This window comes from Melospiza melodia, chromosome 5, assembly GCF_035770615.1.
Source record: "Melospiza melodia melodia isolate bMelMel2 chromosome 5, bMelMel2.pri, whole genome shotgun sequence".
NCBI classification, from domain to species: domain Eukaryota; kingdom Metazoa; phylum Chordata; class Aves; order Passeriformes; family Passerellidae; genus Melospiza; species Melospiza melodia.
The window spans coordinates 91,955,405-91,981,113 of NC_086198.1; the positions used below are offsets into that span (position 1 = coordinate 91,955,405).

Consider the following 25,709-nt stretch of genomic DNA (forward strand, 5'->3'; position numbering starts at 1 on the left):
GGGAAGAAAGGGAGATGTTAATCCAGCATGGAAAGCTGATGTAGGGTGGAAAAATGTGTCTGCTCAGCTCTTCACTGGATTTCTTCCACTTGAATTTGAATGGAGAAGGATGTAATTCACTGTGAGATCGTTCTGGTGTCCAGCGTGGGTGGAAGAAGATGTGCATGACAAGAGAACTCCAAAGATAACAGCAAATTTTGGAAGGAATTTTTAAAAAATGCCATTAGAGGTGGCCGTGGAAGCCCTGGAGCCAGGCTGTGGGGATGGGTGAGTACCCAAGGTGAGGCATGGCCAGAAGTTCCTCCTGTCAGCCTCCCAGACCTTCCCATCCCCACATCCTTGGCAGGACCAGATCACTGCTGCTCTCCAAGAGTGTGCCTGCACTTTTCTCCATCCCTGACACAGCTTCTGTTTTTATTAAAAGGAAAAAAAAAAAAAAGAAGAAGAAGAAGAAGAAAAAAAAGGTAAAAAAAAAGTTTTGTTTTGCTGATTTTGTTTTTTAACACAGCCTAACAAAACTCCAGATAATGACAAACAAGTGAGCAAGACTCTGGCACAAGCAAACGAGATTTAATCTGTCAGCCCGTGGGTGGCTGGAGCAGGAGAGTGCTGGCTGCATTTTCTTAAGGTGGCTCTTTCCATCCCTGGGGCTGCTTAAAATAAAGCAGATGGGAATACAGAATTATCCTCGATGCTGAAATGTGGTGCTGCATGCAGGAAATGTTGCTTTTTGTGGAGTCTCTGCTCTGACACACTAAATCCACACCAGCCACTCAAGCACTGACTGGAAAATGATGGCCCAGACACATGCAGTGGCAGTGGAATCAGATCCCCTGGCATGTCTGAGGCTGATTTTGGGGTTCAGGGTGGTGAAATGTATGAGGAAGGGTCACCTGGACTCGATGGAAAGAACAAGCCTTGGATAGATCACTGATAGTCAGAACCCAGAAATCCTCACAAGGGTGGGAGAGCTCCTGCTCCATGCTGGGATCCAGCCAAGAGCTCATTTAAGGCACATGATTTAAAATCATGGAGCTGTTTAGGTCACGCCATGAGCCAGGAGGTGGCAGTGGCTGCTCTCCTCCAGCTCCTGTTGCATTTTTTGCTTCCCCTGTTGCATTGTTTGCTTTTGATGCAGACTGGTTCACACCAAAGACCTGATGCATGAAAGCAATGAGCGGGCAGACAGACAGAACCCCTGAACCACGGAATCCCAGAACCACAAAATCCCAGAATGTTCAGGTTGGAAAAGCCCTCTAAGATCAGTGAATCCAACCAGTTCCCCCAGCACTGCCAAGGCCACCCCTAAATCACCCCCAAGTGTCACATTCGCAGGGTTTTTGAGCCCTTTCAGGGATGGTGACTCTCACACCTCCCCGGCAGCTGTGACAGGGATGGACAACCCTTTCCATGAAGAATTTTCCCAAATATCCAATCCAAATTTTCCCTGGCCCAGCCTGAGGCCATTTCTTCTCACCCTGTTCCCTGGGAGCAGAGCCCAAACCCCCCAGCTGTCCCCTCAGAGCCACAAGGTCCCCCCTGATCCCCCTTTTCTCCAGGCTGAGCCCCTTCCCAGCTCCCTCAGCCCCTCCTGGTGCTCCAGACCCTTCCCCAGCTCTGTTCCCTTCCCTGGACTCTCTCCAGCCCCTCAGTCTTTCTTGTTGGGAATGGCTAAAACTAAACCCAGGATGTTTTTCCTCTCTCTGCAGGCAAAGGAAAAGTCAGGAAAGGTTGAGTGACTCAGGAGTGCCATGGGAGAAAGGATGAGAACAACTCCATCACTGACAGGACCCTGAAAGGACAACACAGGGCCAGGAGTTGGACTTGAAGATGTTTGTGGGTCCCTTCCGTCTCAGGAAATTCCAGGGGTTTGTAATTCTGTAAGAAATTTGGGATACATACAGATGGAAACAGGATCCCAATGGCATCCTTGTGCTGAAAGGTTATTGAGCACCTTTGTTGTGTGTTGAAAGCGAAGGGAGCCAACCCACCTTGTTGTTGATCAGCATCGACTCCGATTTATTGATTAAATCAGCCACTTTATATAACAGTGTTAATTAACTTCATGCATATTGCAAAATTCGAGCTCACGATAGGTTACAGAGAAAACTCTAGCCCCTCCTTTTGTTTTACAATACCTGTGGTTTGTTTATTGAAAACAGGACCAGCGTTCTCACTGTGATATGAAAAGTTCTCAAAACCTTCATATCTATTCCCAGAGCAGCTATCTGTTCCCAGAGAGCCCAAGGACAGAATGTTTTGCCTGTTATGGGAAGACTGTCTGAGAATCTTACTGTTTATAGAAAAGGTGTCTGAGAACCTAGTTATTTACAAAATCAAGCCTGGGAACTGCTGCTTCACATCTGCCCTTCACCTTTCCATCAGCTGTATACCTTATGGCCTCTTTCTTTAAGCCATGCTTGAACCAAGCTCTCCACAGTTGTGTTCTTTGTTTCAGCACTTGCCCCTTCAGGAGCTGTCCTTGTGTTTCAGCAGGAGATGGGGAGGAGAAATTCCTTTCTCTTTGATTTCACCCTGCGCTGCCTCGGCGGGAGTTTCCAGTTCATATTTTGGGGGGAGGTCACTGCCAGACCATCAAGTCCCCGCCTTGAGACCGGTGCAGAGGCTCCAAAGGGCAGTGACCACGGGATGGCAGCAAAATCCGTCCCTGGGGATGTCCCCGGGCCCGGTTCTCCCGGCGCTTCTGGGCTGCTGGCACCGGGGGCACACGGCAGGGCTGGGGCTGGCACTGCAGAGCCCAACCAAGGCTGCCAAGGGACAGGCATGAGCACAGGTCAAACCACGTTTTATCTCAGGGATAGTTTTGCTTGTCTGTTGAAAAGCAATCCCTAAAAAAAACCACAAAAAACCAAGGAAGAAAAAATAATATAACTGTAAACCCACAATTCTTTGTGGATGAATCTTCCTGGGTCGGATGATTTCTGTGGATGGGGAAGAAGGTGGATAAGAGCAGTAAAAAAATTAACATTTTGTAACAAAATGAGCCTTTTTTTTTTTCTTTTCCACATGTAGGGAAGAAGGCGGATGGGAGCAGTGATTTTTTTTTTTAATTTTACACGCACAAATCCATATAAATATCTCACCAAGGCTGTCTCTCTCCAAGCAGAATCCTTGCAGAGGTTGCACAACCCCAGCTGCAAACGGACAGGGATGAACAAAAGCTAAATGATCTTTTATCTCAGGGATAGTTTTGCTTTTCTGTTGAAAAGCAATCCCTAAAAAAAACCCCCAAATACAAACCAAAGAAGAAAAAAGAATGTAACTGCAAACCCACCATTCTTTTGGGATGAATCCTCCTTCTGTGGATGGGGAAGAGGGTGGATGGGAGCAGTAAAAAATTTAAAGTTTTGCAACAAAATGAACTTTTTTTCTTTCTTTTCACACATGGGGAAGAAGGTAGATGGGAGCAGTGAAAAATTTAAAATTCTGCAACAAAATTATGCTTTTTTTAAATTTTCCACAAATTTTCCACACAAATCCATATAAATATCTCACCAAGGCTGTCCCTCTCCCGGCTGCAAAGTGACAGGGATGAGGATAGGTCAAATGATCTTTTTTCTCAGGGATAGTTTTTCTTTTCTGTTGAAAAACAATCCCTAAAAATAAAAAACCAAGGAAGAAAAAATAATATAACTGCAAACACACCATTCTTTTTGGATGAATCCTCCTGGGTCGGATGATTTCTGTGGATGGGGAAGAAGGTGCATAAGGGCAGTAAAAAATTTAAAATTTTGCAAGAAAATGAGCCTTTTTTCTTCTTTCCACATAAAGGGAAGAAGGTAGATGGGAGCAGTGAAAAATTAAAAAACTTGCAATAAAATGAGCCTCTTTTTTTTTTTTTTCCACACACAAATCCATATAAATATCTCACCAAGGCTGGAGAGGTTGCCTAACCCCAGGCTGCAAAGGGACAGGGATGAGCGCAGGTCAAATGATCTTTTTTCTCAGGGATATTTTTGCTTTTCTGTTGAAAAACAATCCCTACAAAAAACACCCTAAATACAAAGCAAAGAAGAAAAAATTACTGCAAACACACCATTCTTTGTGGATGAATTCTTCCGGGTTGCATGCTCTCAGTGGATGGGGAAGAGGGTGGATGGGAGCAGTGAAAAATTAAAAATTTTGCAACAAAATGAGATTTTTTTTTTTTAATTTTCCACACACAAATCCATATAAATATCTCAGCAAGGCTGTCCCTCTGCAAGCAGCAACCTCTGCAATGCTGGGAGAGCAGAAGGCACTCGGGGCAGGCAGAACAGGCTGTTCTGCTCAGGGATGAGGAGATCTCTGCCTAATGAATTGGCCCCAGTTCAGGAATGGCTGCCAGGATGAAATGGGGTCTCTCCTCCACTTATTCATGGGAATTGGCTGCTTCCAACCTCTCTGCCTCTGTCATTTCTGGGATGGAAAAAAAAAAAAAAAGTGAAATGGGAAGGAAAGGAATGAGTTCACATTTATGTCCTGCTAGGAATTTTGGCTGAACCCCATTAAAATCAAGGTAAATCAGGGCTTTTTATCAGGGCTTTCTAAAGTAGCACCTACCTGGCATCCTTTCCTTGCTTCTGTCTTTTTGTGGAGCAGATAAAAATTGCAGGAGGGAGGAAAAGAAAACTAAAGCTATAAGGATTGGGGGCTTTTTGTTGTTTTGTTTTTTTTTAATAATGACATTTTGGGAATATGTTTTTAATAAAGTAAGTATGTCCTGATCGATTTTCCCCTCATTTTGAAACTTCATCACAGAATCATGGGATAGTTTGGGTTGGAAGGGACCTTAAAGACCATCTTGTTCCAACGTCTGCCATGGAGGGACATCTTCTACTATCCCAAGGTGTTCCAAGCCCATCCAAACCGGCCTTGGGCACTTCCATGGTTCCAGGAGCAGCCACAGCTGCTCTGGGCACCCTGTGCCAGGGTCCACCACATTCACATGGAAGAATTTCTTCTTAATATCCATTCTAAACCCATTCTCTTTCCATTTGAAGCCATTCCCCCTTGTCCCGTGCCTCCATCCCTTGTCCAAAGTCCCTCTCCGCCTCTCTTGGGGCCTCTTCAGGTCTGGCAAGGCTGCAATTAGTTCACCCCAAAGCTTCCTCTTCTCCAGGCTGAACAATCCCAATTCTGCCAGCCTTTCCTTAAGGATGCTTCATCCCTCCTTTCCCTTCAGTTCAGAACAGGAGCAAAGCACGTCCTCCTCCTCCTCTTCCTCCTCCTCCTTTTTCCATCCACAGCAATTATCCAGCACCTGAGAGCACTGCCAGAGAGGAACCTCCCCAGCCATCCCCCTTCCAGACAAGGCTGGGGCCATGTAATCACCTTTCCCAGCAGATTTAATTGGGAATCCTCCCCACAGACAGAGGATGGATTCACTCCATCCCTCAGAGGTCAGCGTGCATGCAAATCCAATTCCTGTGCCTCCAGTGCAAAGAGAGCTCTTAGGCCTGTAGGGTTAGGATTGAAGAGTCTAATAAGGGGAGGGAATTAAGTCTGCAATCACTTGGACTGATTTAAATTAGGGTTGGTTTTTTTCCCCCTCTTGCTTTGATTAAAATAAGCCGATTTTCCCTTCCACCTGTGTTTCTTATGCAGGCAGAATTTCCATTAACTTCACTCAAAGCTTTTTTTAACTTCTCAAAGCTAAAACTTCATGGCATCCCTTCCTCCTGGTTGCCAGCATTTTCCTGAGCACATTCCCACCCTGGTGATATTAATTATAATATCTCCCTGCTTTATGCACCAGTCACCTCTGTTATTAAATGGACCTCCTGTGTGCCTTTCTTCTCTCTTATTAAAGAACACTGACCTTCGTTATGGGAGAGAAAATGATGAATATTCATCATGGGATGGGGATGATCTTGGGCTTATATTGTCTGCAGGAAGATTTAGGTCAGGAATAAAGAAAAGCCTTGCTGTGACAGGGACAATGATGAACTGGAAGGGTTGGGAGGTAGGACAGGGCACGTGGCTTTCAAGCACACAGACAATTATTAGGGATGCAGCAGGAGAGGTGATGCTGATTTGGGGTGAATGGGTGGGATTTTAGGCAGCCCTTCTGCACACACTTTTGCACACTTCCTATGGAAACAGAAGTACTGGAAATCTTCCAGTAAGTTCTCCCAGTAGCCATCCATTAAAAAGGACAGCACAATGTTTAATAGCATAATTTTCAAGCTCTGGACTAATTGTACAGTGCTTAAATCAAAGAGAAGACAAAGTAACCTGGGCAGTCATCTCTGGCCATGGATTCATCCTCCAGCCCTGCACTAATGGCACTAAAGACAGTTCCTGTCCCCATCCCCCTGATGTATTCATCAATAATCCAGGAAATCCTCCAGCAGCCACACTGAGCTCATCTCCCCACACTTCCCCTGGCTTAGGGTTGGGATAATGCCCAGCAGTGGGATGGGAAGTGCCTGAGGAGCATGGGGAAGGCTGTGGGAGCCCTGGGAATCCACTTTGCCGAGTCCTACGAGGTATCCACACCCTCCTCTTCACTTACAGGAGGCATTCCTTTAAATCCCTGGGGTGGAGGCAATCCTGAGCACAAACACAGGCTCAGTGGAGAAAGGATTTAGATTGATTAGAATTATTTAATTGCTGACTGTAAAAGGGGTGAGGCCCTGCTGGCACAGAGAAGCTGTGGCTGCCCCTGGATGCCTGGAAATGTCCAAGGCCAGGTTGGACATTGGGGTTTGGAGCACCCTGGGATGGTGGAAGGTGTCCCTCCATGGCAGGGGGTGCATTGGGAAGATCTTTAATGTGTCCTCCAACCCAAACCAGTCTGTGATTCCATTATTTGGTTGCCAGTGGGAGATGAAATCCAGTGAATCTTGTTCATGGGGTTACTGGTTCTGTATCTCTCTCCTGGGGATCCAGTTCAGCTACTTTAGGATCTGCAACACAGAGCAAAGATAATTTCTGAGCAGCATCACCTCTGTTGGAGACAGCTCCCTGCACAAATGTTTTCCTGGCTGCCTTTGAGGGACATTTGTAGCCTGGATTTCCCTGCTCTTTCCTTTAGAATACCATGGAAAATCCTGAATTGGAAGGGACTCACAAGGATCATCCAAATCCAACACCTAAAGGTTCCAAGGCTTTCATGATGCAAAATACATAGATGCAGCAAAAGACTCCTGGTACCTCTGGCAAAGCCCATGGGCCAGTTCTGACCTTTTCCCACTTCCCTGGGGGATCCCAGCTCTCTTCCCCAGATTGTTCCCACAGCCCAGGCTGCTGTGACAACCTCAATGACTTGTCCCTACAACTTACTGTGGGTCTACACCACCACCAGCAGCTCACAGCCTTGCAGAGACTCTTGGAAATCTTCCTGATTTATTAAAGCTGACCTTGCAAGGATAGCAGCCAGGGCAATATTTTGGGGAAAAGGGGAACAAAACGAACAAATTTTCCTCTGAAATGCTTTTAAAATGATTCCTGGAAACCTGCTGTGCTGATCAGCAAAGCAAGCAAGGAACTGGATTCCGTGTGCCTCGAGCCTAATCCAGCCTGACAGTCCTCACAATTCTGTGTTCCCTCTGTTATCCACAGAGCAGGGACAGCACAGACAGCTCTGCTGCCTTTTCCCCACTGCCCAACCAACACGAGGCAGGAGCAGCTCCATTTGTGGGAAGATGAGGCAATTCAGTCCAGACATTTAGCACAGGCAATAAATCCAGCACCAGCAAGGATTGCTGCCTCCTGAAACTGCTGAACCCCTGCTAAGAGCTTTGATTTTAAGGATTTCTTTAATTTATTTTTAAATAAAGATACTCTGTCTTCTCCTGCTCTCCCCTGACTCCCCCTAACAACGTGATCTGTTTGGATTAGCTGCAGGAAGATGAAAGCAGCCTTGCTGCTCCCAGAATTATCTGTGTGCTCCACGCAGTCCGAAGAGAAAAGCAAATTTTCCTGGTGGCTGCTGGCAGCGTGGAGCAGTGGCATTCCCAAGACAGATAAGGAGACTCTGCAGGCTGCATCCACTCTCATCTCTGCTTGTACATGCAATTCTTTCTGTTCTGGTTCATGGGAATTTGTGGAATTGCACGAAAATTCAGGCTTGTCCAGCTGAGTGTGGGACACTCTCGGGGTTTCTGCTGCTCAGAGTGACCCCAAGTATTGGAATAATTACTAATATAACCGGATGGGACGTGCCTGGGCTTGTCTGGCCTTTGCTGCTTGACCAAAAGGCAGCAAGTGTGGTGATTTCACCTCAGAGACACCTTTGTCTAGCTGGATGTCACAGCTGGGCACTTGGGACAAGTCCAGGGAGCTCAGTTTTACCTTGGTGGAGAAACTTTAAGGCAATGGTGAAGGAAAGGAGTCAGTTCTGCTGGAGGGTTTGGATCCAGAGCTTTATTGTGGCCCACAGGCCTCTGAACTCAGTAGCAGCTCCAACAGAACTCTCTGAACTGTGTGTTTGCTCTTTTACCCAGGGGAGAGGGAGAGGGAAGGGGTGGAAATCCCACTAACCAGGTACACAGGAGGAGGTCTCAAAGGACAAAGGACACCTGGATGGCCCAGCGTCCCCCCAGGGGTGGAGGCATCTTTTGAATTCTACCAATCACTCAATGCCCTTCTGAAATGCCAGAATCGACAGACAGTGCTGGGCAGGGGTTGGGGTGTGGAAAGGAGAAGTGATTGACACACCTGGGGAAGGAATTTACAGGGAGAAACCCGGGGTAAGAGGCAAACCATGAAATCACACCACAAAAACCGAGATGTGTTGGAAAGTCTCTTTTCCCAGCCCGGCGGTTGAAGAAGGAGTCAGAACTCTTCAGTTCTCATTCTCAAGGTTGTTTATTGTTTCTTATCTATAAAATTCTTTCTCTGGCCTGCTGAGGTCTGTCCAGCAGGTCAAACAGAGGCACTCTGGCTGCCCCTGGGGCGGTGTTATCTTTTTATACTAAAAACTACGTGTACATTATTATTTACCATAACTTCCCAATACCTATCACCTATGTTAGACAGTGAGCTTCTACTCTAAACCAATCCAAAAGGGCCAGCATCACAGCAGAAGATTGAGGCCAAGAAGAAGAAGGAGAAAGGCTGGACACACTCAGATTCCTCCATCTTGCCTCCTGAACCCCATTCTAAAAACCAGCCTCCCTGAAGAAGGGAGATGAACACAGGCAGATGAACACCCACCCTTGGCTTACACCAGTAAAGCTGTTCTGCCACAGACACATCTCCTGCTGATAAAAAGGTTGTCAGAAGCCAGGATCCATTCCTTGGCCCATTCCACCATGTGTTCATGAGCACAGAGGGAAGGCAGAGATAAGGGGATGCTGAGAACAGTGGGGGAAAGCCTTTAGAGGAGGGGGGGCTTTGCCCCAAACACAACAGGTATTGTAAATGCATGGCTGTAGGGGGATAGAATATAAGAAAATAAAGATAGTGCAGAAAGTGATCTTACCCCTAAGGAGTTGCAGCTGGGCCAATTATCAAAGATTAGGAGCAGGCCCGACTTTAACAGGCCACAGCTGTAACCAATGACAAGAAAAGTGCTATAAAAGAGTGGGGTGGCTGGGTGAGAGGGAAACTGGAGTCAGTTGGCTGCTTTGTGAAGAAGAAAGAGTTAATGCTCTGAGGAGATGACCACAAGAAACACTAAGAAGGTGCGAAACTTTTGCAATAAGGAGACAACAGCATGGAACCCCTGCAATAAGATGACAACACATGGCCACCCCGATGAGGGAAGGAATGATGCATCTGACTCCATCTTATCAGAAGGCTAATTTATTACTTTATTATACTATGTTATATTAAAGAATATGATACTTTACTAAAGAATACAGAAAAGATACTCACAGAATACTAAAAAGATAATGATAACTCGTGAATCTTTCCAGAGTCCCAACACAGCTTGGCCCCAGTTGGCCAAAGAGTGAAAACAACTCACAGCAGAATCCAATGGAACAATCACCTGTGGGTGAACAATCTCCAAACACATTCCACATGAGCACAACACAGGAGAAGCAAATGAGATAAGAATTGTTTTCCTTTTCCCTGAGGCTTCTCAGCTTCCCGGGAGAAAAATCCTGGGCGAAGGAATTTGTTCAGGGAATGTGAATGCCACAAACAGGCACCCCACAGTTCTCTAGCCAAGGCAAAATAAGAGGGATTTTTTTCTGTCCTGCACCCAGGAAGAGAAATGCAGCCCATGCCAAAACCAGGATGTGAAATGGTGAGCAATGTTCCCATTAAGCAATGGGAGTCTGCAATCCAACTAAACGCTCTGGATTTACGGGAGTTGGCTGGAAAAGTGGATTTTTGCAGCTTAAAGCCATTACAGCTGTGAGTCCCCTGGGGACAACCTGAGGGAGGAACTGCTGGGTCACAACTGCTCCCCTTTTCTTCACCTGCAGCAGAGAAACCAAATTCCATTTTGGCATCTCTGGTTTTCTTCCCCCCTTGTGCTGGTGGATTTTTTGGAGACAGGAGAAAAGTTATTTTTTTAATTTGGACTGGAAATCCTGTTCATCCAGGTCTTGGTCACCGCTGGTGCGCTGTCGGCTGAGTCACAGATTTTGAGGGACATTTATTACAAATGCAGCTGATGCCCTGAGAATGAGATTAATTTGTAATTAAATGGGGCTTAATGGAAACACGGGGAAGGGACAGGTGAAATTAAAGAGGGGCTGCAGTGACTGACTTTATAACTAATGACTTGTAAATTGGTTACAATTTACATTTTGAAAAGATACAGGAAACTCATTAAGGCTTTAGACAAACAGCTCGATGGGCATGAGAGGAGAGCAGAGCTCTGCAGGGGGAGCAGCTCTGAATGACAAAGACACCCAGAACAGCAGCAACCTCTGAACATTTCCACCTCAGCCATTTCTGTGATGGTTGCCCTCCCAGGACTGGCTTTGGGAAGAAAATCAGTATTTTTATCTTTGATTTTCAGCAAGCAAATTCCAGAGGAGAAGCTTGCCTGGTGCTGGGACCATGCTCAGATAATGCAGCTGGAGCTAAGTCATGGAAAACACCTCCAAGATCAGCCCAACTTTTGATCATCACAGCATTGTCAACCAGCCCAGAGCTCTCAGGGTCACCTGAGTCATTCCTTGGACACCTCCAGGGATGGGAACTACAACAGGTCTTCTCTAGGAATGTGTCCATGCCAGAGCTCTGCAGGGGGAGCAGCTCTGAATGACAAAGACACCCAGAACAGCAGCAATCTCTGAAGGTTTCCTCTGAACATTTCCACCTCAGCTGTTTCTGTGGTGCTTGCCCTCCCCAGGACTGACTTTGGGAAGAAAACCAATATTTTTATCTTTGATTTTCAGCTAGCAAATTCCAGAGGAGAAGCTTGACCATTCTCAGATAATGCAGCTGGAGCTAAGTCATGGAAAACACCTCCAAGATCAGCCCAACTTTCGATCATCACAGCATTGTCAACCAGCCCAGAGCTCTCAGGGTCACCTGAGTCATTCCTTGGACACCTCCAGGGATGGGAACTACAACAGGTCTTCTCTAGGAATGTGTCCATGCCCAAGAAACACTGGAAGAGTTTATAACCAAAAGAGATGAAGAAAAGATTGTAGATGAATTGCTGAAAAGACAGCCATAGATGCAGTCACAGCCATAAGAAGAATGAGGGATTTGTCTCTACAAACAAGCTGTGGGTCTGCTGGAAGATAAAACCAGCACTGGGAGATAAAAGAAACAATGGGAAGAATTCCACTGATTGATGAATGGAAAAAGATATTTGCTTTTACAAATAAACTTTAGGTTTGCTGATAAATGAAATTAGACTTTGAAAGATGAAAGACAATTGGAAAGAAAAAGCCCTGAATTCCATATCAAATAAAAATTAAAAAGGAGGGTTATATATTAGAGAGAAATCTTTGGTATCAGGCGTTCTGGGAAGTCTGTACCTCTCAAGTACCTCAGAAAAGAGGAGAGAAGGGAAATGCAGCCAGGAAATTGGGATAAAAAGAAGGCTGTGTCCTCAAAAAATTTGAGAGACCCCAGGGGAATGCCCCATGGCCTCTCCATTTATTCAAATAAAGTTACAGGACTCCTCTGTCTCATTTTTGGACATAAACCTCTGGTGTTTGTGGATTAATTTTCCTAACAGCCACAAGGCTGAACCCTGTGCTCAGGGCATTAACCAGGGACATCCAAATCCACCCCACCTCTGTGGCTTCACTGTTCCCCAAAGAGCCTTTGAAAGGTTTTGGTTTGGTGGCCACAGGAGGGAAAGCATCTGAATTTCACTTGTAGGGATTTCTCTTCACCACTATTTTTTTCTTTAATCTCCTGTCAGCACAACAGTCTTGATCTCCAACTATTTTTGAAGACTTGCTCAAAGAAATCCTTAGCCTGGCTGGATTTCTTTTAGATTTATATCTTTGCTGGCATTATTTGCTTCAAATTTTCCCCCAGCTTTTAAGGCAAAAAAGGCATTTATCTGATCAAGTCCCACTCCCTGCATCACTCAGACATCCTGGCCCAGAAGCAGCTGTGGCTGAACTAGACCAGTCAGTGAAACCTTCGGGGCAGAAATGAGTTGTTATAAAACACAACACAGAGGGAATCACCTCACAATGATTTCAAGCCTTCAATTTTTTATGCATTTCTTGATTTTGTAACGTTGTTTTCAAGAACAAAGATTCTATTTTGATTATGACCGCTACTTGTGTTTAAATTTCGCTGTTTAAGGGAGATTTGGAAGCTATCTCAAGCAACAAGAAACCATTTTATTTCTCCGAAAACAAGTGACCAAAGTAGAGCAGTGAGAAGGAAGCAGCAGGGCCAGAAAAGACCAAGACAGGTCTCAGATGCTTCTTCAGGGGCTTTGGGGAGGTGCTGAGCTCCAGGATGGTGCTGGGGGGTCCTGCTCATCCCACATTTAGGATCACCAGCTCACTGCCCTGCAATTATAAAATAATCTGCAGCTCTCTGGCACTCTGATCCAGATCCTTCCCAGAGTGTTATCCTGCAATCCAGAGCACTCCCTGGAAGGTGCTGTGTCCCGCTGGCACAAAGGAGGATGCAGAACCTCTCCCTTCATCAGCACATTTCCAGAGCATTTGGAAGAACACCCGAGGTCCATCATCAAGTGGGTGGGAGCTGGAAGGCAGCACTTGCAGCATTTCTCCCTGTAAATAAATCCTGCTGCACAAAGGTTGCATCCCTGCTGGGAAATACGGTGTGCCCAGGCACTGAAAGGTATATCTGTTGGGAAAGATGAAAGTTTGACAAGAAAGTCTCAGATATGTGTGTTTAGCAGGAAGGTTTTTGAATGTAGAATCTGATGAAGGAATAGAGATGGAAGCAAGTTTTGATATAGAAGAAAAGAATTGCTGAGCCAGTCTCACTGGATAACCAAGGAGGCAAAGGGTGTGTTAGTGAGAAGGGGTTTTTATGGCTTAGAGCAAAGGATAAACCCACCCCAAACAAGAAGATGTTTGTACCAAGCAGAAAGAGAGCACAGGCAAACAAGGCAGCAAATGTTCCAAGTAGAAAAAAGGTTTCAGAATTTTCCACTGCAAGAAAACTGAAAAACAACTTCTAGCTTAAACTGTAATGCACTGACTTTTAGTGATTGGAGAACAGTGACATGAATATGGTAATGACAGTAGCTATGATAGGCTAGAGATAAAAGTTAAGGTATAGATTGGTTCTACTGTATGAAGATGCTCAGCAAAGAAAAGTCTAGAATGCATTGTAACCAAAAGAAAAGTCTATAATGCATTGTAACCTAAACTCAGGATCTCCAGGCCTGCCTGCAGCTGGAGCTGACAGCTGTAGGCACAGCTCTGTCTCCCCTGTTAGGAAAATTAATCCACAAACATCAGAGGTTTATGTCCAAAAAGGAGACAGGAGTCCTGTAACTTTATTTGAGTAAAGGGAGAGGCCATGGGGCATTCCCCTGGGGTCTCTCAAATTTTTTGAGGACGCAGCCTCCTTTTTATCCCAATTTCCTGGCTGCATTTCCCTTCTCCTTCCCCATTGGCTGAGGTACTTGAGAGGTACAGACTTCCCAGAACATCTGATACCAAAGATTTCCCTCTAATGTACAACCCTTCCTTTTAATTTTTATGGAATTTTGGGGTTTTTCTTCCCCATTGTTTCTTTCATCTTTCAATGTCTAATTTCATTTATGAGCAAACCCAAAGTTGATTTGTAAGAGCAAATATCTTTTTGCATTCATCAGTGGAATCCTTCCTATTGTTTTATTTATCTCCCAGTGCTGGTTTTATCTACCAGCAGACCATTTGTAAAGACAAATCTGCTATTCCTCTCATCCACGACCCTGGACTGCTGTAACACCTTGGATACAATAAAATGCATTTTGCAGAGCCACCTGGAGTCCTGCATTCCTTATTTCGGCTCTTACTTACATCCGTGGGAGAAAATGGTTAGAAAGTCCTTCTGCACCAACTTTCTGAGATGATTCCCAGCTCAAAGCAGTCCAGGAACAGCTCCCAGCAGGCAGTGAGCACGCAGCCACCCTCTCCTGGAAGGCGAGGCAAGCTGACAAGTGTGGAAGAGGGCGTTTTGTGCCAGTTGGCCCCGGGACACAGCGAGTTCCTGGATGCACTTTGGTTTATTCGCAGGGAATTAGAGCCTCATTACCGGGCACCGGTACCTGGCGCGTCTCTGGATGGAAGCCTCGGGGCTGCTCTGCCAGCTGGGGAGCTCTCCAGGCTGCTCAAAAAAAGTGACACACGTGGATGTGGCTCCAGCCCCACCAGGATTTACATTTAAAGGGATTTTAGTGCAGAGGTGAAACTTCGGGGTGGTTTCGTGGTGGTTTTGGCAGTAAGAGAATAGTTGGGCTTGATGATGCAAGAGGGCTATTCTAACCTTAATGATTCTGTGATTCGATGTAATTCCTTATACAATGAGGTGTTTGAGGGGGAATGTGCTATTTTACCTTTTGTCACAGCAAATTGAAAAAAGACCAATTTTCCCTTAAAAGAGCCTGTACTGGGATCAGGCAGTGCTCCCACGCTGGGTGAGAAAATTCCCTAGGTCTGCAAATACTGTATTATTGTGATTAAGGATTTACAACTGCTGGGACAAGCAGAAACATTTTTAAGCTAAAAGAAGGCAGATTTAGAATAAATACTAAGGAGGGAACTGTTCCCTGTGAGGGTGCTGAGCCCTGGCACAGGTGCTCAGAGAAGCTGCGGCTGCCCCTGGATCCCTGAAACCGTCCAAGGCCAGGTTGGGTTGGGTTTGAGCACCCTGGGATATTGAAGGTGTCCCTGCTCATGGAATGAGATGGTATCTAAGGTCCCTCCCAACCCAAATCATTCCATGATTCCGTGATATTCTTGCAGTGTTTGCATGACTGAGTGGAACCAGTCACGCTCCAGCAGCAGCCACCAAATTCAATCACCACCCACAGCTCATCACAGCCTTCACACATTCTCCCGGTGTCCTGGTAGAAAGCCAGCCTCAAAATCCTCTGGAATTTACACGGTTATTGAGGAAACCAGAGGGATTTTTCCAGACTTAAATTAGGAAAATCCAGAAAGGCTTCTGTGAAACGCAACCCGAGGGTTCTCAAATATTTCAGAAGACTCTGGTGTTGTATCAAACCGACCCGAGCATCCCACGCTCGGTCCTTTCCCGGCAGTTGAAGCTCAGTTTCTACGCGGGATATTGGTGACACCTACAGGAAAAACTCCTCTGCTCCCTCTGCAGCCCGGAGAGGAGGAGCAGGTGACATCCCACCATTACCACCACCTCCTTATGAAAGGCAGTAGGGACCATGCAGGGAAATGAACCACTCAGCACCGACACAATAAACCTCTCAGCACTGACACGAGTGTGTGCTGGCTGCCTGCAGGGCTGGATGACAAAGAACAAAGAGGTTTTGGGAACCTCCAGCTTGCCCACGGGTGCTTTGGCCAAAGCTGAACCTGAGGGGTGTTGGGGTGAGGGAGAAGCTGAACCTGAGGGGAGTTGGGGTGAGAGAGAAGCTGAACCTGAGGGGGAGCTGGGGTGGGTGAGAGGCTGAACCTGAGGGGGTGCTGGGGTGGGTGAGGAGCTGAACCTGAGGGGAGTTGGGGTGGGTGAGGAGCTGAGCCTTAGGGGGTGTTGGGGGGTGGGTGAGAGGCTGAAGCTGAGGGGTTTTGGGGTGGATGAGAAGCTGAACCTGAGGGGGAGCTGGGGTGAGGGACAAGCTGAGCCTTAGTGGGAGTTGGGGTGGTTGAAAAGCTGAGCCTTAGGGGGAGTTGGGGGGGTGGGTGAGAGGCTGAACCTGAGGGGAGCTGGGGTGGGTGAGAAGCTGAACCTTGAGGGAGTGTTGGGGTGAGGGAGAAGCTGAACCTTGAGGGGGTGTTGGGGTGAGGGAGAAGCTGAACCTGAGGGGTGTTGGGATGAGGGAGAAGCTGAACCTGAGGGGTGTTGGGGTGAGGGAGAAGCTGAACCTGAGGGGAGCTGGGGTGAGGGAGAAGCTGAACCTGAGGGGCAGTTGGGGTGGGAGAGAAGCTGAACCTGAGGGGGAATTGGAATGGATGAGAAGCTGAACCTGAGGGGTGTTGGAGGGTGGGTGAGAGGCTGAACGTGAGGGGAGTTGGGGGGAGGGAGAAGCTGAACCTGAGGGGAGTTGGGGTGGGTGAGAGGCTCCACATGGCCCAGCCAGAGCCCTCTGTGTGCTCATCCCCAGCAGGGCAGGGAGATTCTGCAGGTGAGACCCCCCTGCAGAGCTGCTCCAGCGCCAGGGACAACAGCAGAAGGAGCTGCAGCTGCTGGAACAAATCCAGAGGCGGCCATGGAGATGCTCCATGGGCTGGAGAGAGCTGGGGGTGCTCACCTGGAGAGGAGAAGGCTCCAGGGAGAGCTCAGAGCCCTTGCAGGGCCTAAAGGGGCTCCAGGGGAGCTGGAGGGGGACTGGGGACAAGGGATGGAAGGACGGGGCAGGGAACGGCTCCCACTTCCAGAGGGCAGGGATGGATGGCATATTGGGAAGCAATTTTTTCCTGGGAGGGTGAGGAGCCCTGGCACAGGGTGCCCAGAGAAGCAGTGACTGCTTCTGGAATGCCCAAGGCCAGGTTGGATGGGGCTTGGAGCAACCTGGGACAGTGGGAGGTGTCCCTGCCCATGGCAGGGGTGGCACTGGACGGGATTTAAGGTCCTTTCCCAAACCATTCCATCATTCTGTGGTCTCAAGCCATGACTTTTCTCACTTTTACCACAATTCTCTCTCTGGGCAGGGATGGATGGGATATTGGGAAGGAATTGATCCCTGTGAGGGTGGTGAGCCCTGGCACAGGGTGCCCAGAGTGGCTGTCCCTGCAGGTGTCCAAGGTCAGGCTGGATGGGGCTTGGAGCACCCTGGGACAGTGGGAGGTGTCCCTGCCCACGGCAAGGAATGGAACAAGATCATCCTTAAGGTTCCTTCCAACCCAAACCATTCCAGGATTCCGTGAATGACTCCCAAAATAAGTTTTTTGAAAGGCTATTACTAAAATAAAACTTTGCCATCAAACACTCAGCCTGCAGTTCAGCTCTTTTTTGAGAGCTCCCCACTGTGTCACTGGTCCTACATGGCTAAAATTCAGCAAATCCCTCAGCAGAAGGTGCTTTTTATCTGCTGACACATCTGAACTCATCTTGAGCTGGTGACAGGGACACAGGCAGCTGTGGAGCTCACAGCAATGATTAATTAGCTAAACAGTGCTTTTGATCACCTTTAGGTGTCCCATAGCCTCTAATTTGCATTTTCAATTTATTAAAACACTTTCCCCTCAGAGTGCTTTAAACAGTCATGCTGAAAGCATTTCTGAAGCAAGAAAGGGCTTGATCAGCCAGAACTTCACAACCACAGTGAAAATGGATAAAGTTTAAAAAATTTCTCTCCTCACTCATAGGACTGGGGCAGAGCCTGACAAAGTTTCAGATCTAACAGTGGGTGGCCATGCAAAGGGGGGAAATTTCTTCTCCATCTCCAGTGCAAGTTTCTGCATCGTTTTGTGCACTTTTGGTTCAGGCCAGGTCAGGACATCACTCCTGACATGGCAGCTCCAGCTTCATCCCATTCCCAAATTCCACAGACCTAAAAGCAGAAGACAGAAATTATTCAGAGGTGTCATTTAAGTTTCATCATTGCCTGGGTCACCCTGACAGTTCTCAGAGCCTGGCTGGGGTGCACCCGGTGCAGGGTCACGGCTGAGATCTCCCAGCCTGGCCCTACCCACCCAGTGCGGAGGATGGACGCATCACCAGCCGCTCATAGCAGCCGTGCCGGGCGGCCACACCGGCTCACGGCCAGCTTTGCCTCATAATTTTTAATTTCTCCTTTAACTTCTGCTTTAATCCCGCCTTTAATTCCTTTTTCCGCGCCCTCTCTCAGCGCCCGCCTCAGGGACGAGCCAGGACCCCTCCCGCGGGCTGCCCGAGCCGCGCCTGCCCCATCGCAGCGCGCCCTCCGCGCCGCGCCGCCACAGGCACCCCGCGGGGCAGCCCGCGCGCGGGGGGCCTTGCTGCAGGGGAAGGAGACGGGGCGTACCAAGGGTGATGTGGGCGGGGCCGGCGCTCGGGATGGACGCGGTTCTGCTCGCCGCCGTTGCCGTGCTGCTCGCCGTCCTTCTTTTCTTCACCACCCGCCTCCGCGGCCAAGCTAGGGCAGGTGGGTCGAAGCGACGAGCGGACCGGCTGGGCCTCCCCTCCCCCCCCCCCCCTCCCCCCCGCGGGGCCGTTCCGGTGGGCGCGGCCCTGCCCTCAAGCGGGTCCGCACGCACGCGCGCGCGGGGGGGGGGGGGGCGCGTTACTTGGGAGCCGCCAGGGGGCGCCACGCGGCGGGCGGCCCCTCAGGGGGACCCGCCATGTTGGGGGCTGCGGGGATTTTGGGGGGTCCCGAGGGGTTTTGGGGGATCCCGGGGAGGATTCCGGGGCTGTCCCGGTGTCTTAACCCCGGGCTGCCTGGAGGTTGTGGGGTGCGGGCGCCGCTGCTGCTGGGGGTTCCCGGTTCCCGGTCTGAGGCGGCCCCAGGGTGAGGGGTGCCGGGTTGGAAGTCTGAGTTCTCTGTCAGGGGTTCTGTCAGGGGCTTTGGGACTGGGAAGGTATCCCTGAGATTCCTGTAAATGAGGGGAGAATGGAGAACAGGTCCCGGAGGCTCGGGAATGAGGCACAGGGTGTAGAGGGGGCCTGTCACAGTGGTGTCCCCGGGGTTCTGTGCTTGGTGTTTGTGGCTTGTTTGGACAATGGGGTCGATGTTCCCTCAGCAAGTTCGCTGATGATACAAAACAAGGAATGGCCGATGTCTCAGAGGGTTGTGCCCTTTCGGAGGGACTTTGACAGGCAGGGGAGAAGGTCAGAGAAAACCCTTCCAAAATTCAGCACAGTGCTGATGATACAAAACAAGGAATGGCCGATGTCTCAGAGGGACTTTGACAGGCAGAGAAAACACTTCCAAATTTCAGCACAGTGCAGTTCAGGTCCTGCACATGGGGAGAACAACCCTGAGCACCGGCAGACACCGGTGTGAAAAACGCCAATCACTTGTGGTTTTTTTAAATTTTAAAAGTTTGATAGTAATAAAATAGTTGTAAAAACAGTAATACAATTAGAGTAATAATAATTTCGACAATTTGAATTAGGACAATATGAGACGGTAAAAACAAAGAGTTATGGATGGTCCAGGTACCTCTTTCTGGGCAAAATAAGGACACATGTTAGCAGAGGATTAACCCTTAAAAACAACAGCCTGTTGCATATTCATACACCTCATACATGATGCATAAATTCCGTTCAAACACAGGATTCTGTCTGGTCAGTGTCAGCTTCTTCCTCTTAATGAGTGAGGCAGGAAGAAAGTTCGTTTCTTCTGATAATGGAGCAATACATTCTTTTTCTCTGAAAGCTTTAGGTGTCCTGTGGCTGCTATCTCAGTGCAAGTTCCTCGTTCCTCTCTTTAAAAAAAAGTATCTTACATAGTGTGAAAAACTATGCTAAGCACTTGTTTTTAGGATTTTAAAAGTTTCATAGTAATTAAATGGTTCTAAAAATAGTAATACAATTAGAGTAATACAAATTTGGACAGTTAGGGTTAGGACAATATGAGACAATAAAAACAAAGAGTTATGGACAGTCCAGGTACCTCTTTCTGGGCAAAATAAGCCCAAGAAAGGACCCACATTAACAGAGGATTAACCCTTAGAAACAATAACCTGTTGCATATTCATACACCTCATACATGATGCATCAATTCCATTCAAACACAGGATTCTCTCTGGTCAGTGTCAGCTTCTTCCTCTGAATCCTGACAGCTCTTCAGGGCTGAGCAAGGCAGGAAGAAGTTGATTTCTTCTGATAATGGAGCAATAAATTCTTTTTCTCTGAAAGATTTAGGTGTCCTGTGGCTGCTATCTCACTGCGAGTCCTCTCTTAAAGAAAGTATCTTACATAGCACAGTTTCTATTTTAACATTATGTTCTACCCTAAAACTATATTTAACACACTACTTAAGCAAATTAATCCAGCATCCAACATAACACATACAATATTCATTTTCATATTTGCAAAAAGCCAATCATAAAATACACATTTTTCACAGCCAGCAATGCCACAGCGGGAACAGGCGGGAACTGAAGCTCCACCTGAACATGAGGGAGAATTTCTGGAAAAGATTGCCAAGCGAGGGAGGCTGCAGAGTTTTCCTCACTGGAGATATTCCAGAGCCACCTGGGATCAATCCTGTGCCATGTCCCACCTCACTGTGGAGCAGTGGATGATGCAGCACTTCTGTGGCACTGCTGAGCTCTGTTAGATCAGAAAATCATCTGGGCTGGAAAAAAAACCCTTTAAAATCACTGAGTCCAACCATAACCAGCACTGCCATCCCACTGTGGGGAGGTGACCTTGTGTGCTGTGGGAAGGAGTCAGGTGTGCTCAGAGCTCACTGCCCTTGCTGGGCTCTCACTCTGAAAGAGGTTTATTGGCTGCCAGGTGTCAAATTAAGATGTTTAATCAGGACAGTCTCTGAACTCCTGGTCAATACTCCACAGATTTTGGGGGTATGGGGTGTTTTGGGGTTGGAATTTGTATTATTTTTCTTCTGGGGCAGTTGCTTTGATTATTTTTAATTAAGAGGGAAAACCAGCACACATTTAATACAAACAGAGTCACTCACTGCAATACTGTGCTGGTAAGGGGTCTGTGCTAAAAGCAGATTTTTTGGCTGCCAGGTGTCAAATTAAAATGTGTAGTTAAGACAAACTCTGAACTCCTGGTCAATACTTCACAGACTTTGGGGATATGGGGTGTTCTGGGATTGGAATTTTGTATTATTTTGTATTTAGTATTATTTTTTAAATAGAAACTATTATTTTTCTTCTGGGGCAGTTGCTTTGATAATTTTTAATTAAGAGGGAAAACCAGCACACATTTAATACAAGCACAGTGCAATACTGTGCTGGTAAGGGGTCTGTGCTAAAAGCAGATTTTTTGGCTGCCAGGTGTCAAATTAAGATGTTTAATCAGAACAGACTCTGAACTCCTGGTCAATACTCCACAGATTTTGGGGATATGGGGTGTTTTGGGGTTGGAATTTTGTATTATTTTTTATTTTGTATTATTCTTTATTTTGTATTATTTTTTAATAGAAACCATAATTCCACGGATTTTGGGGATATGGGGTGTTTTGGGGTTGGAATTTCTATTATTTTTATTTGGGGGGAATTGTTTTGATAATTTAGAGGGAAAACCAGCACACATTTAATACAAACACAGTCACTCAGTGCAATACTGTGCTGGTAAGGGGTCTGTGCTAAAAGCAGATTTTTTTGCTGCCAGGTGTCAAATTAAGATGTTTAGTCAGGACAGTCTCTGAATTCCTGGTCAATACTCCACAGATTTTGGGGATATGGGGTGTTTTGGGGTTAGAATTTTGTATTATTTTTTATTTTGTATTATTTTTTTTATTTTGGATTATTTTTTATTTTGGATTATTTTTTTATTTTGTGTTATTTTTAATAGAAACTATAATTCCACAGATTTTGGGGATATGGGGTGTTTTGGGGTTGGAATTTTGTATTATTTTGTATTATTTTTTTAATAGAAACTATTATTTTTCTTCTGTGGCAGTTGCTTTGATTATTTTTAATTAAGAGGGAAAACCAGCACACATTTAATACAAACACAGTCAGTGCAATACTGTGCTGGTAAGGGGTCTGTGCTAAAAGCAGATTTTGCTGGTAATAATTAAATTTTCCAACATATTCCTCACACACCTCTGCTTCCACAGCCCTGGTCTAAATCTTTCTCTTGGAAGGATTTGGAAACTGATGTAATTTCATTGGATTCCTATGAAAGAAGAGATGAACATTTGGTAAAAGTGAAGGATGCATGTCCTGGAGAAATAGATCATTTCTGAGCTTCAATCCTGTCATGATTTGGATAAATCAGGGGCTGTGGGGTTTGGGAAGATTTCTTTTCTCTTTAACCATTCAAAATTCTAAATTTTAGCCCAACAATTTTTTTTAAATAGTGTCAATTATTAAAAAAAAAAAAAAACCTTTAATACTGGTTTTGAGCAAATTGGTTGAAGTTAATTTATGTCACTTTAATCATGTTGCAGTTGTTTTTAGTGGTAACTTTTTGATACTTCCAAGTTGGCCATGCTTTTTTTTTTTTTTTTTTTACTGTGGTTTTAAGATCTTTTTTACTTTAATATACTGTTTAATATAATATATAATTTAATATCTATAATATATAATTTAATATCTTGGTTTCTGTCATGATAAATCACAGAATTTCAGCTGCTGGGGATGACTTTGTTCTCTGTACACGACAGAAATTATTTTTCAGAACCATTGGGATTGTGGTGTATTTAATAGCCACAAAATTTAGTTTTAAGCAGGAATTTCCTTTTCTATTCCATTTTCTTGGGTGGAAAATGGAAGCTGCCACAATTGTGCCAATAAATCTGTGTTGCCACCTGGAAAGGACTTGAAACCAGGGACATTGGGCCTAAAGAAATGGTGGGAGCTGTCACCTTCAATTGTTAATGTGCAGGGATTGGGGCAGCAGCTTCCTTTTGTGGAATTTCATAGAAATTGGCTTTTAAAATGTTCAAATGTTTAGGGAGTGAGGGTCAGGAGAGGTAAATCCTGTACCTTTGAGTTTCTTTGAAAGGTCACTTGGAGCAGCAGTGACGTTGTTTCCAGCAGGGTCATGCCTGGACTTGTTCTACTGAAAACGAAAACAAAAAAAAAAAAAAAAAAAAGGCATTTTTTGATTTTCCACGTGGCTGTTTCTGATAAGCTCCGCTGGGCCAAAGCTCCTCCTCAGGAAGCCTCCACCTGTTGAATTCCGATCCCTGTGTGAATTTCAGAGGTTTTGCACGGAGGCTGAAGGTGCTGGGTGGTGCCACCACGTGTGAGGGTGCAGCAGGTGGAGCTGTGTCCCTGTCCCTGCAGCCTCCACGCCTGCCAGCCCAGTGTCACCTGGTGGAGCTGAGAGGAAGATGCTGTGATAGAGAAGGGGCTGTTCTCTAGAAAAACATCTCTGCTGTTAGCAAAAGTCTGCACAGTTTTGTGAAGGAGCAGATTTCTACCTGGAGAGTGCAAAATGAGGTTCTGACCTGGGCTCTGAATGATTCCATGGTGGTTTTTGCAGTTTCACTTCCAGTTCAGGAGGGATTTCTGCTGGCAGAGCACAGTTGTGTTCTCTCTCCCTTCAGGAAGGAGACACAAGCAGAGTCTCAGAGCTGCTGCTGTGCCCTGGCTGACAAATCAGCTGAAATAATCTGCACTGATGCTTCCTGAGCAGCCAGGCAGAGCTGCTGTGCCCAGCACAAAAATCTTCAGGGGTTTTCAGGGCTGAGTCAGACCCCGGGCACCACAAACACAAACTGAGCCCGTGTCCCTTGCCCAGACAGCTGTTGAGTGTTTTGTTTGTATTACCTGTTAATTAGAGGGGTTTATCTCATTAATTCAGCCTGGTTTGTCATTCTGCAAAGCTTCTGGACGGCTTGTCTCACCTCTTTAATGCTGGCCATTAATTTTCACTCAGATGGCTCTGGATCAAGGCTAATTAGTGCTTGTGTGACTAATCTCTGCATGATCTGACTAGCCTGGGGTGCCACTGCTGAGACCTCTCTGCAGCTCCAGGAAAATGAAGAGATGTGCTCAGATAAGTGCAGCAGCCAAACCCCACCCTGTGTGCTGCAGGAGGAGGTGGGAAAAAAAAAACAAACTCAAAGCAAATCATTGTTTAGCTCAGATCTGATGGTCAGTCCAGCCCCAAGGAGAAGGAAAAGGGATTTTTAAGTGTGTCCTCTGTTGTGTGAAGCCTCCCCTCTGTGTGCCACAGCTCAGGGGGAGGGAAGCACGGCTGAACTTTCAGCATTCTGAACAAAAGCTGTGTCTGGAGTCACGTAGGCACAGCCCTGACCCCTGAGGGAGCAGGTCCAGGTGTGGCACAGCACAGCAGAGGAAATGAGGAATTTCTGCTGCTCCTGTGAAGGACAGGGAGAAATGCAGCGAGGAACATTCATGTTTTCCAAATCCCTGCCCAGCTGAGTGTCTGGCAAACAGAAGCTTGAGAATTCTGCTGTCAGAAAGGTTGGAAAAGCCCTCTGAGGTCAGGCAGTCCAACCATTAACCCAGTGCTGCCAAGGCCATGTCCCCAAGTGCCACATCCACGTGGATTTTAAATCTCCACAAGGATGGGAACTCCAACACTGCCCTGGGCAGCTGTGCCTGGGTTGGAGAGCCCTTTCCATGAAGAAAATTTCCTAAATGTTCAACCTGACCCTCCCCTGGCCCAGCCTGAGGCCGTTCCCTCTCCTCCTGTCCCTGTCCCTGGGAGCAGAGCCCGACCCCCCTGGCTGTCCCCTCAGAGCCACAAGGTCCCCCCTGATCCCCCTTTGCTCCAGGCTGAGCCCCTTCCCAGCTCCCTCAGCCCCTCCTGGTGCTCCAGACCCTTCCCCAGCTCTGTTCCCTTCCCTGGACTCTCTCCAGCCCCTCCATTTCTTGTGAGGGGCTCAAAAACTGTCCCCAGGATTGGAGGCGCCCCAGCAGTGCCAGCACAGGGGACAGGCACTGCCCTGGCCCTGCTGCCACAAGCCAGCAGTGCCACTGACTCATGTTCAGCCAGCTGTGTGCTGCTGAAAAAGAATCTGCACTCAGGAGCAATATTTTAAAAACTGGAAGGAAGAAAAAAATCTTCATTAAAACATTTAATTTCCTACGAAATGACAATCCACAGTGGCTTGGTGTGACAAATACTGTCCAGCAGCTGCTCTGTGTGTTTGGCTGTGCTGTGGGTCAGGTGTGGTGGGGTTTGGTACATCCTGAGCCCACTCCACACTGGTCACTTTGAGAGGAATGCTGAATCTCCTGTAGAGAGTTCACTGGAGAAAAGCTGAGGGCTTGGTTCACATGTTTTTCTCTGTGAGGGCTGAGCTCTTTGGTTTGAAATAAATACATGGCTTATAAATAGATTCCTCTTTCATAAAATGCAAAGCAGTCTCTGTTTCACAGGACAACAGGAACCAAAAGCAGAATGAATGAGTGCTGGAGCTGCACAGCTGAGCTGCTGGGCAGGACCATCTTGGGAATTACTGAAGCTTGCAGGTGAAAGGATGCTGAGGTTTGAGTTGCACCATATCTCAAAAAGTTAGGAAGTGAAATACTTCATTTGTATAAAAAGCTTTTTTGCAGAGCATTTATCAGTGTCCAAGAAGTGATGTGCTCTGCTTCTTCAGGAAAAGGTTTCCTGTAGCA

General features: G+C 46.8%; 1 protein-coding gene and 1 long non-coding RNA gene across 2 annotated transcripts in view; one reads left to right on the plus strand and one right to left on the minus strand.

The window, feature by feature from the left end:
• Positions 1–17,696: 17,696 nt before the first annotated feature.
• LOC134418887 (uncharacterized) lies at positions 17,697–18,330 on the minus strand. Its single transcript, XR_010027871.1, has 2 exons — positions 18,180–18,330; positions 17,697–18,037 (listed from the first exon to the last, which is right to left on the minus strand). It is a non-coding gene; the product is annotated as an uncharacterized LOC134418887 (long non-coding RNA).
• Positions 18,331–18,496: 166 nt separating this feature from the next.
• Positions 18,497–25,709, plus strand: part of DDRGK1 (DDRGK domain containing 1) — a 46,611-nt gene continuing 39,398 nt past the window's right edge. The window contains exon 1 of the mRNA XM_063157863.1: positions 18,497–18,610. Coding sequence (XP_063013933.1) covers positions 18,499–18,610 — 112 coding nt within the window. The 5' untranslated portion in view covers positions 18,497–18,498. The remainder of the gene's footprint in view (positions 18,611–25,709) is intronic.